The sequence below is a fragment of the Prorops nasuta genome, unplaced genomic scaffold (genome assembly GCF_024137725.1).
Source record: "Prorops nasuta isolate Cenicafe-Biocafe unplaced genomic scaffold, Cenicafe_Pnas_1.2 PNAS00008, whole genome shotgun sequence".
Taxonomy (NCBI): domain Eukaryota; kingdom Metazoa; phylum Arthropoda; class Insecta; order Hymenoptera; family Bethylidae; genus Prorops; species Prorops nasuta.
The window spans coordinates 8,612,110-8,625,161 of NW_027116805.1; the positions used below are offsets into that span (position 1 = coordinate 8,612,110).

Genomic DNA, 13,052 nt, shown 5'->3' on the forward strand with positions numbered 1-13,052 from the left:
AATTAATTTATTCCAACAGGCGCCGTTACCAAAGCAATGCAAAAGTTGATGGTGGTCGTCGGACCTAAGAATAAGGTTTAGATTACACTATACATAATTTACTCTTATCATGTCATGTCATGTCACGTCACGTCACGTCACGCATGCTTAGCACTCGTGTTGATGAATACTTTCATCAAAGTTGAACAAGTAAAATCTGGCAATTAACGCAATTCCGACTGTCACACCTGCCCATAGTAATGTTCTATAATGGTTTAGAAGTAGCACTTGAATACTTTTAAGCTTCTTACTAATTATCGAACAGTGCGATAAGAGTCAAATGATTTTTCCATGGACTTGTACTTGAAAATTATTATTTCTTTCTAATCAGAATTGCCTCTAAGTTTACCTCATAACCGTCAGGGGCCATTTCAACACATTCGTTGCTTCTTTCTTTATAATAAACACAGCAATTATTCTTTACCAAATTGAATAGTGTATCGACTGAAAAGATATCGATATATCGTTTGATTATTTTGCACAAGTAGAGTAGAGCATAGATTAAACTTTGATTTTGCATGTAGTCATCATGTACAACATTTAACTAAACAGCACACGCACGGCTAAGAAAGAATGGGGCCACAGGTGCAAATAAAAATTGCATAAAGTATTGAGTTGTGGCTAATAAGGGCGTAAAAGCTAGTGAGAAACACAATTAGAAAATAATTACTATTTATTATTATTATTGATTAAAACATTGTTGATGCATGTGGCGCGTGGCGATTAATTAAATATGTATTTGTTGTGCGTGTTGCAGTAAGCGCGACAAAGTTCCTGCAGAAGATAATGGTGGTCGTCGGTAAATCTAAGCCGGCTCAGGTTTAAGAGCGACCACGCGACGATGCGACGGGGGATGATTGTCCGGTGAGAGAGAAAAACGGCGATATAGCGTTCTGGGTCGAGCAGCTATTTAGATCTGGGTACGCCGTTCGTCAGCAGAATTACTCGTATAGAGAGAGAGAGAGAGAGAGAGGGAGAGATCGACCAGTGGCCATAACCCCTTTCTCTTACCAATAAGTAGCTTAAAGAAAGGTTTCTTTAAACCTGCGATACAAAACCCTCTTAAGATATTGCTTATCCTCGAGAGCCCCCTGCAGGGGGACAATCCATATTAAGGCGCAGGTGCTTCCTTATGGTTAAGCTCAACTAGGAGCAAACACCACCCACCACGATGCTATCTTTTGCCAATGGACACATATACTCATGTGTGCCTGTATACGCAATAGCAATTATTTAATATTCACTCATTTTTATCACTGCAAACTGAAACATCCTGCGATAAATTATACTCTCAATGTTTGTGCGATTACTATATATTCTATTATGACTGTCATCGATATACTATAATTACTGTGGTATTATATTTTTATTGCAAAACTTATCATGTCCAAAATGAAGCAATTGTAATGGTATCACCAATTTGCAATAATTATTAATAATAAAAATACCATTAAATGTGTTCGAATTAGGAAGTAGAAGCGAAATGTTGAATTCTGTCCAAGACCAATAATAATTGTCTGCTTGGATAATAGTAACTTAATTATTGTTGCAAATTTGTGATGAGAGAAGAATTCACTTTATTGGGTATATATATATATTTTTAACAGTATAATAAAATATATGAAGAAACGAGTATAATTTATTGTGTAGTAGCGATATATGAACAATATCGACAGTTTCTAACAATGTCAAGAGATGAGAAAAATCAGGATAAAGGTGAAGCGGAGAAAATGTGTAAATGAGTAAATATTGAAAATAATTAGAGTCGACCTAGATACTTCTTGCTACAGTATTTCTTTTCAACGTTGATTTGTGAATTTCTCTACATTCTATTATCATTCATTGCTGATTGTGTGCGTTCCTCGCATAATTTCTATCATTATTTATTATGAAGATTTTCGAGAGAAGCTTTCCTCCATTATCGATTCGTTATTTAACCTGCGTTAGCTTTGATCATTCGTTCTAACGTCGATCGATTCGCTTGTATTTACTGCCACTAAAGTCATATATACACGTACATATATCTACCCATTGGTCGAAACGTTCCAAAGGAGCACAACGAGAGAGAGTGAAAAAAAAGGAGAGAAAAAAGGGGAAAAAAGAGATAAAACGGCCCTAAATCATATAACGCGATCTACCTATAGCATATATATATATATGTATATAGAAGCTCCATTATTGCCTGAATTTCATGAATTCTGCAATTTGGTCTATCACGAAAGGGGATCTTGCAATTCGGAGTCGACCCTTTCCACACAATCGAAGGAAATCCCCTTTTTAGATCACCTTTCTTTTATACACACACACATGCAATATATATTTATTTTAAATAAGTCAATTAATTGAGTTACAATCAGCTGTTTGCTTCAACAAAATACTCCAGCATATAGTTTTTAATGGTTTTTTAGTGAAATCATGAACATTTAAATTGATGGGGAACAATTGGAGAGAATTTTCCGCTAGGGTTTAATCAAGGTACTTTTTTATTCAAACGTTTTATCGAGTAAGCTTAAAATTTCTATCAGTATATATATTTCTTTTTATTCCTAAATTTAATTCGAGACATTAAATATTAATTATTTATTAAGCCGGTTCGCGAGACGTGAACCGATATCCAATGGGATATAATTAAAGAACGAGAGAAATTAATACTGAATTTAGGATATCCTTTAATTTTATGTTTAAGATTTTTAGGAATGCTTCTTTTTACAAATAGTCTTTTTACGCATGTCACAGGGTTACACTTGTCACGTTAGATAAATCTTTAAGTCTTACGTTTCTATGCTAGCAACGCGCGATTACCGTCATTTACATTACAATTTAAAATTATTATTTCATTATATGAACTTTGCTAATTAAGGGACATTTTAGTTGATTTGCCGAAAATCAGATATTCAGTCCCCTGTTGCCTTAATAATTTATCAAATAAATAATCATTTGTTTATGCGCAGCCTTTCTTTGCCCATTTACAGTGAGATTAAAAACTATTATGAGCCGTTATATATAATAACTTATAATTAACTAGCTCATTTGCCTTTTAACACTTCTGCACAAGTTTTTAGTTTTTTTATAGATTTTGATAAGTACGAATTTATACATGTATACACACACACATGCACACATATAAATAATTAATCATGCACAAAACTTTTATTCCATCATCTTCAACTTAAATTTCTTTACTACTCACGCAGACCATCTTTACTGATTAATAAATATTCATAGAATTTTCCATTGCATGCATTTATGTACCCTTTTATAGCTTAGTTTTATTTAATATTGAAAGAAAAATCGTTTAACTTGTATAAGACAAATGTAATAAACGATTGTACCTTAACACTAGATTTACTGGCATTGATCGCATAATAGATTTTTATTTCGATTGAATAATTGAATTATAAGCTAGAAACCAGTGAATTTAGTGTTAGACTACGTTCTCTTTCTCCTGTGATTCCTTTTATCATAACGATACCTCAGAAAAATGTGTAAAATCTACAAAACTTTACGATCAACTGTAAGTTTAATAGTGTATATCTTATGGTTTTATTTCTTTTATCAACATTCATCCATCAAATGTGCTTAATGCTTTTATGAGCTAATTATAAAAATCAACAATAAATATGTTATGGTTTATATTTATTTGATCATACAAACAAATGTAGAATGCATTGTTTTCCATGCTGTTACTCCAGTTAAATATATCAGGTATTTTTAATTTTAAGGTCTCGCGCCCCGCGTCGACTCTTTTATTCCACAGTTGGGCCGTCGTAATAACCTGCATCTCTCTTAAATTTCTATAGGCTAGAAAAGAGCTTAAAATCTCTCGAATTTTATGTGCTTATCGAGAAAAATGAGTTATTGTCTAAACGTGAACATACAGAACCATTATTGTGAGGTTGAGATAACCTATCATGTTGTTGCTGAATCGACTTTTCTCAAATAATTAGTGTAAATTGTTGCACATATCCGTAGTTGAATTGTTCTAGAAAACAAAAGTAAAATGTTTCACTTGGAATGTTCTTGCGAAATATAAATAATATGAAAGGAATGCTTCAATGTACTCGTAAAGCAAAATCATTAATGTAAAACGAAACGATATAGACATAGAGCTTGGAATATTTTTATGAGAGATAAAGGAAAACACACACTAAGCTATTCTTATAAATGGACGAAGGCAGCTTGCAAGATTATTTTTCATAGTCCTCGATAATCCAGTACTCACACACAACTTTCATTTAATATATACACAAAGGAATATTAAACAAAGAAAGATATATACCCAAGTTGATAGAAACTTAAGAATTAAAATATTGCGGATAGCAAAAGAGTTTAATTATTGTTGAATCAATGGAACAAGTTTATAACAGCAAAATAAAAATAATACAGTCATTCAAATATTTTGCAATAAAGTTCTAGATTACTATAGTTCATTCTGTTATTAATTAACCAAAGCATTGCTTAGTCATAAGTAAAATTATTACAATTATATGTAAAGCAATTGTATATATCATAAATTGATATTCATCCAACTCGGTTCTTTAATTCTTTTTGCAAAATATTATAAATTCTAGAATTAGCCAATTAAATTAATACTTTGAATCATTGCACCATAAGTATAGCTTTACATTTAATTTATTAAAAAGATGAATAGGTATAAAATTGCGTGAATTAGGTATAAAAAATCTTCAGCGTCGCGCGTAACGAAGAGATTCAAATCAATGTTGATCCGATGAAGCGGTAATAATTTCATGAATCTTTCAACAATTTCACGCAGTTTTATCTTTGATGAGTCCACACACACACACACACATACACACAGTGTTCAGCATTTGTTTATACAATGAATCAGAATACCGTTATAGCCTTGTATATACCGCAGCTTTTACTGATATTACTTTATCATCCAACCAAAGGTTATTCTTGTAATGAGATATATGTGTGAGATCACATTATAGTATAGGCGATGTTACGGAAAACTATACATGTGTATAGGCAGATGGATGGACGCGCGCGCGCGCCATTGGTAACCGCATATATAAATATACATATATACACAAGGGTGGTTGTTAAAAAAAAATTTTTTGACGGATCCCCAAAAACCACTAGTATTTGATGAGAAACTATAGTGGTTGAAACCTGTGGCCTGATAAATGATGGAAACACGTGCCTCAATGCACGATCAAATATAATTTTCGAAGAATTTTACAGTTTTTCGCAGATAACTCATTAAATATTCGATTCTATGAAAAGATGCATATAACCTTTTCTCTGAAGAATTAAATTCTACATAATAAAGGTTCTATACATTTTTCTTCTAGAATGCATACTAATCGAGATATTGCTGAAAAATCGATCCTCTTTTTCGTTTATGCACATTATATTGACATATGCTCATATGAGCAGTTATTCTTATTTCGCTGTAGTTACACATTTTATTTCTCTTAATTTAATAAAATATGTTAATTGCACGGTAAACTAAAAATAATTATTCATATGAGCATATGTCAATATAATGTGTATAAACGAAAAAGAGGATCGATTTTTCAGGAATATCTCGATTACTATGCATTCTAGAAGAAAAATGTATAGAACCTTTATTATGTAGAATTTAATTCTTCAGAGAAAAGCTTATATGCATCTTTTCATAGAATCGAATATTTAATGAGTTATCAGCGAAAAACTGAAAAATTCTTCGAAAATTATATTTGATCGCAATGAGGCACATGTTTCCATCATTTGTTAGGCCACAGGTTTCAACCACTGTAGTTTCTCATCAAATACTAGTGTTTTTTAAAAATCCGCAATATTTTTTTTTTTTTGTAATGACCACCATAATATACACATTTGATATATGACTAATAAAACGCAATTCCATCAATTATTTTCAGGGTGTTTATTGAGACGCGAGAAATCATTGTTTATATTAATTAGACTTGACATTCCAGACTTTTTGCATATCAATGAAATTGTAATTTAATGTGTACTAAACAACGTACATTATTCATGATGCGACGGCCGTATAGACTTTTCCCGTACGTAGCTCGCGAGGCCCGCGAGGCCCACGAGGCCCACGTGGCCCACGCGACGTCTATTTGTATAAGTATACAAAAAAAAAAATTGTGCTTGATGACTCTCTCTCCCTAAACATATAAGTTATCATTATACTATTAGACAATAATAATTTGGAAAATATTTCTTGCTTGTGTAAGAAAAAGTTTGATCAAAGAATAAGTTTAACGTGAAAGTTTTTATAATGTGGAAAAATATACCTAGAGTAAAATTTTAAGAAAATTTCTCCAAGTTTTACGTAAGAACTATGAATATTTGTTATAGTTTGTATGCACTTTAACAGATTTAAAATGCAACGTTTCACTGAAGATCCTGAATCTCATGACAATAATTCATTAAATAAATTTAATTAATAAGACGAAACTTTAGTGCATATTATATTCATTTTCTATTTTACATTTTACAATGTCTGAGCGCATTTTGAAATGTTTACAATGTTACGTGTACTGTGTAATCTTCTCGGGGAAGACGAGAAAACTATATAATGACTTGATTAATTGAACAATTAATTATCGTCATGTTCCGACAGATGTGTCTGAAATTTTAATATTACGATTTAAGGTAGCGTAGGATCTAAACACACGAGAAAAATTTATGCTTTTAAGTAAGTGAACTGTGACAATATAATATTATATTGTATAAATGGTTGTTGTGACTATTTTTCCCTCACCCCCTTCGGTATTCGTCTTATCAATCATTTTATCAAAAATCTTTTAACGTACAAATTTACCTTCTTTAACCAAAAATGTTAGTCAACTCAATATATCGAAGCTTCACATTAGTTTTTGAAGAGAGTAATTGGAGAATTTACAAGAATTTCTATTATTTAAGAATACAATTCTTTTTCTAAATATATGCTGGAATATATGGTATCTTCAACACACGAGCAAAGCTTTTGATACTTATTGCTGTATACATCTACAAAAATTAACCTTAAAAGTCTCCGATTACAATTTTATGTTTTTTTAGCAATAATTTGTACTTTACACACACACACAGTTTTAAATATATAGAAAATTATTACATTAATAAAAATTATCTTCGTTTTATTATGCTTGAAGCTGAACTATAAAAGGTTAATATTCATTTTTTTATTGAAAGTAAAGGAGTATTATTCTTGTGAATGTGCACACTCATAGATAACACTTTTTTTGTCATAAAAAGAAGTCTGATGCACATTAGTCGACCGTAAGTATGCAAGATTCAACAGAGTGAAAATTGATCCTATTCTATAATTTTATGTATCTCTGTTTGGAGGAACCAAGTTAAAGTTTACTTGGTCTCACCTGAAAGGTTATGTCAAGATCCTTACGAATTTGATTTAATAAAATTACAATCCATACATATTCTTTGGATCGAATGAGCCTTATAACGAATACTAATAATGTTTCAGTAACCTAGTAGTATTTTCAATTATTAAACGGTGCTGTACAAATGAAGCAAAAGGCTATATAGATGAAATTCTGTAAATCAGAATAGAATTAAAACCAAAAAGTAATGTATTTTTTTTTTTTTTTAATATGTGTATAAGAGGGAGGATGGCGCACAATGAAACTCTACTTTTAATAGTGAAATTTTATTATTTTATCTAATTTGACGGGTTAATTGAGTAGAGTTGAAATATAAGAGAGCAGATACCATTTTTCATGGCTTGCTGATATATGTATAAGGTGTCTCTGAGCCAGACTCCGCACAGACTCATCTAAATCCTCCTCCTCCAAAAAACAAATATCCATAATTGTTTATAGCATAATTCTTCCAACACTTGGTCTCATTTCTCCTACCTGAATGCAGGAAAATGTAAAAGAATATGTATAGTTACAGTGAAGATAGAAAGAGCGTTAGATATTGTCACGCGTCTATGTATACGTACAGCGACAATCTAAAGATTCACCATTTTTTCTTAAACATTTTCGCTTTATGATTAAATCGTCAGTTGAATCATTCGATAGAACCATAACAACGTAGATCACTAACACTATGAATAATAATACAACGAATAAGAGCATTGATTGCTTCGACATCTGCAGTTATATACTGGCTGTAGTCTTTAGGATTTCAGCGATTTGCTATATGCGATAAATAATTAACTGATGATACTGTGGGATGTATCGCGTTACTATATAGATACAGGGTTGCTCTCAGATAAAACCAATCAGACCATAAACATAAAATGCATTTTAACTTTGTAACTATAGGACAGATGGCAATTTTTGCAATAAACCTTTGTCAAGAGTCTTTTGAATTACGTTCAAAATGTATTATAGCAACAAATTTTCTATCTCTTTTAATTACAAAGTTAAACAGCATTTTATGTCCATGGTCTGATTCGTTTTATCTGAGAACAACCCTATATATATATATATATATATTGGGTGGTCATTAAAAAGAAAATTTTTCGCGGATCCTTAAAAAACACTAGTATTGGATGAGAAATTACAGTGGTTGAAACCTGTGTCCTGACACATGATGGAAACACGTGCCTCAACGCGATCAAATATAATTTTCGAAAAATTTTACAGTTTTTTGCAGATAACTCATTAAATATTCGATTCTATGAAAAGATGCATATAACCTTTTCTCTGAAGAATTAAATTCTACATAATAAAGGTTCTATACATTTTTCTTCTAGAATGCATACTAATCGAGATATTGCTGAAAAATCGATCCTCTTTTTCGTTTATACACATTATATTGATATGTTTATATGAATAATTATTTTTAGTTTACCGTACAATTAACATATTTTATTAAATTAAGAGAAATAAAATGTGTAACTACAGCGAAATAAGAATAACTATTCACATGAGCATGTCAATATAATGTGTATAAACGAAAAAGAGGATCGATTTTTCAGCAATATCTCGATTAGTATGCATTCTAGAAGAAAAATGTATAGAACCTTTATTATGTAGAATTTAATTCTTCAGAGAAAAGGTTATATGCATCTTTTCATAGAATCGAATATTTAATGAGTTATCTGCAAAAAACTGTAAAATTTTTCGAAAATTGTATTTGATCGTATTGAGGCACGTGTTTCCATCATTTATCAGGCCACAGGTTTCAACCACTATAGTTTCTCATCAAATACTAGTGGTTTTTGGGGATCCGTCAAAAAATTTGTATTAACGACCACCCTAATATATATATATATATATATATATTAGCCTATAAAAGTGAGTGTCAAGAAATTATTTAAAGAGAAATGGAATTAATAATGATAATTTTGTGGATTATCTTTCTATCCTAAAGTACTTATATATATATATATATAGTGTATACCTAATGCAAAGAGCATACGATAAACAATTTATTAATTTGATGGTTGATTCGTGAGGTATTTTCTCAGAAAGAGCCCAAGTGATATGGTATCTCTGTTCGTATATTAATTCCTTTTATTATTATTGTTAAAGAGCTCGAATCGTGCATGTGTATAGGTGCTGCATAAATAGCCTGTATTTTGGGTGTAGACCGTAAGATTGTGTGTAATATATAAAGGTAGCATTGTGCAGCTGTAGTATAGCCAGTTGCTCTCAATCTCGATCGTTATGAAGAAATCAGTGATCTTAGTCATAATAGTGCAGGTATTCGTTGCTATCGTAGTAGGCATTGCTATGGCTTCACCATTTGATCCACACGAGTTAACTGCAGATAGATGTCCACAAAACGTGAAAAAAGTTTTCCCTTCTTGTGTTTGTGGGTTATACACATATATATTTTTCCTTTTATTGCAATTAATACAATTATTCTTTAATCCAACACCATTCTATTTGATATTCTGTTACATCTAGGTAATCTTTCTAAGACCAAGTGCAACCTAGATTTGAGTACATTGAAAGATGATCGTCTGAAAATAGAGAACAATCGTGGATGAGTCTAGCTGCGATGGATTGATTGATGTATATATAATAGTTCCGTACTTTGGCCTAAGGATGTGTCGAGGAGCTATTAAAATCAATCAAGTATACAGGGACTGTACTGCTGTTGGCCCTATTCTACCTGTATCTATATATTTATTCTATTGAATTATTCTTCCATACCAATGAAATTTGGTAAAATAATATAATTTCGGTATTAAAACCAGACTTGAAACTTGTACATAAATATTTATGCACTTTTGCAGAAAGTAATTTGATTAACCAAAATTATTATGTGTACCTACTATATATGATTCGTTGAAATAAATAAGATATTTTTCCTTATAATATATATTTAATGGCCAATATGCTGCAGCTTCATTTTTATGGAAAAATATTGAAATTTTCGAGAATATATAACCTAAAGAGCGACGCGCGCGACTTGGATGGCGGTGTCGCGCGTTGCGGTATATTTGCTGTAGCTCATCTATAAGGGGTCCACGGGCTACCCTGAGCTCCCATTTTTAACTCCAATGTAGAGCAAAGCACAAGGATTTTAAAACCTGATTTTATTCTCAGCACTCGAAAACTAATATGAAATCAAAATTTATACATACAGTTCACTCGAGGCAATATTATAAATTATTAGTTCTTAGAGAATAAATATCACCGTAATTTTCTTATCCCGAAAATTATTTCATGGGATCGTGCAAACTTGATGGAATAAGAGAATAAAAACGCTTACGACGTATACTTGGATTATTATCAGCTAGCCGCTATCCTAATTAGTGTAAATTAAATGTAACAGTCGATATCAATATAATTTTACTTTTATATAACCTATTTCATCGAGTCGAGACGAATCGTAATACATCGACATTTTCTCAGCGAAAACCGCTCACGAATTTAATATGAAACCAATAAGTTTTCCACCTACTCTTACATTACACACTACATTAGAATATAAGAAAAAAACACCTGTAAAGTGGTCGTAACAACTTCTTTTAAATAAACTTAGTACTATCAGTCTCTTGTGCGACCATTGCGACCAGCACGCGATTAAATGAAGCTACGAAAAAGTTTTTATTCCTCCGAGTCTAAAGTAATCCGTAAAAATGTATATAAATACTTACACGTCCTATTTATATAGAGATATCACATGTATACCTACCGTACAAACATATACACAATTACAGTCTGGTTTGAATACTAAAAAAATATAATTTCATCAAAATTGTATCGAGTAATTCAGTATAGAGAGAGAGAGAGAGAGAGAGAGAATGGAAATACGTACGAGATCCATTGCCAAATAGTTTGAACATCTCGCGTGTGTCATCTTGTCGATATTTATTATTGAATTGGGCTCGATAAAAGCTTTAAATTCAGTCTAGCTCACTAGAATGCTACAGCCGCGGAGGGGATCATTAATATCTACTAAATGGCATTTTCTTCTATCAAGATTACCTAAATGTGACAAAATTTCAGACTATACATGTGTTTCAATTAAAATTTGCCCCCCCCCCCCCTCCCCTCCCCTCTCCCCCACCATTTAATTAATATGATAAAAGAAGCGCAGGGGATAGAGAATGTAATAGCTATACAAATAACACAAGAAGGGAAATTTCTCCTCGCGTCCTATGTTCATCTCTCTCTCTCTCTCTCTCTCTCTCTCTCTCTCTAGTTAACTCATTTCGATCAGTTTCTGACGTTACACAACCATAGTAAATTTTCCAGTACAATTATTACCAACACTATACTATACAAGTAACATGACGAATGATTTGATTTCATGATATATCGCAGCGAGCTACTCTTTTATTCTTATATAGATGCAAGCAGATATTTATGAAGCTAACAACTTGAGCTTTTTAACAGCAATGTAACAACATAGTGGAATATTATAACGGACTCTATAAATTTATATAAACCCGCGATTGTTTATAAGAAGATCGGTCAGGAATAAGGCATCGCACAAGCTAGAAAAGTCTATTGCATCGCTTACTTGAGCCATTGGATTATATATAGGAAAAGAAAAGAAAATGATTTAATTTATTAACAGTTTGTCCTTAAACAATTGGCTATATTTTAAAATTAAAGAAAAAATAGATACACCGAGACAAATAAAATATAATATATATTCCAAGTATTTTATATTACTCCCCTATCAAATAAATGAAACACGTGTAAGTAGCAGTAATATAAAAGTATATTGCTTTTCCGAGAATCGTGACTGATCGGCCGGCCCGTGAAGATTTGTTGGTGCTACAAGTGGTTGAAAAAAAGTTTAAATTGCACATGATTATATAAAGCTTAACAGGGAAAAGATTAGGACATTAAATAGAATTGTACGTCACGCAGTGTTTTTCTGATAAGAAAAGGTTCTTATTTTGACAGGCCTACATATATATATACATAAATACCAGAGCCTTTGAATATTCGAAAAGCTTCATTGCGGGTCATCATCATGAAGCTACCAGTGTTCTTACTTCTAGCAGTATTCATCGTATATCTGGTGAACAGTTCCATGGCTGACCCATTAGAATCTCAAAGTTGTACAACGGAAGGAAACCTTGAAGAATCGTACCCATGTAATTGTACGTTATTCTCACCATTTTTGCTCATAATATTAGAATAATGTTATAGTAATAGGAAATAATACCTATGCCTCTTATTTTAACATTTTCAGGCGAAGATGCAAACTCGTGCTCGCCCATTTTTTCCAGTGATGCTGCTGACGGGGTTTAAGTTTCAGGAGAACGATCCTCAAGTACGATGCATCTATTCGTCGCGACATTCCTTCCTTCTATTATTATAAATATCAAATATTTCGTCCGTTTTATTCTCCGATTCTGAATTAAAAACTATATACATCTATGTATTACAGCAAAATGCAGCAAGTTTATATCATTATACCAAGGTAGTCGTTTGGAAGAAACCAAAAAAAAAAAGAATGAAAACTAAGATACTTTTGAATTCAATAAAATAATATAAAAATTCAATAGTACTACAATCTAGCTCCTACCGCTCAAGTTAATCCAATCCCTCTAACATTCCGTTTAATTATAATATATACGAATCTTCTGTAAA

General features: G+C 31.7%; 1 protein-coding gene across 4 annotated transcripts in view; it reads left to right on the forward strand.

Annotated features, from left to right (window-relative positions):
• The window catches only part of LOC136775849 (Y+L amino acid transporter 2), a 32,119-nt gene extending 19,155 nt beyond the window's left edge, over positions 1–12,964 (forward strand). The window contains exons 11-14 of one of the 4 annotated variants that reach the window (XM_066730972.1): positions 20–75; positions 797–959; positions 12,360–12,559; positions 12,652–12,964. In XM_066730972.1, coding sequence (XP_066587069.1) covers positions 20–75; positions 797–799 — 59 coding nt within the window. In that variant the 3' untranslated portion in view covers positions 800–959; positions 12,360–12,559; positions 12,652–12,964. Of the gene's footprint in view, positions 1–19; positions 76–796; positions 6,170–9,568; positions 9,805–9,899; positions 12,560–12,651 lie in introns of those variants that run through there. The other 3 variants (XM_066730970.1, XR_010823000.1, XM_066730971.1) reach the window with 3 other exon arrangements.
• The last annotated feature ends 88 nt before the right edge of the window (positions 12,965–13,052 follow it).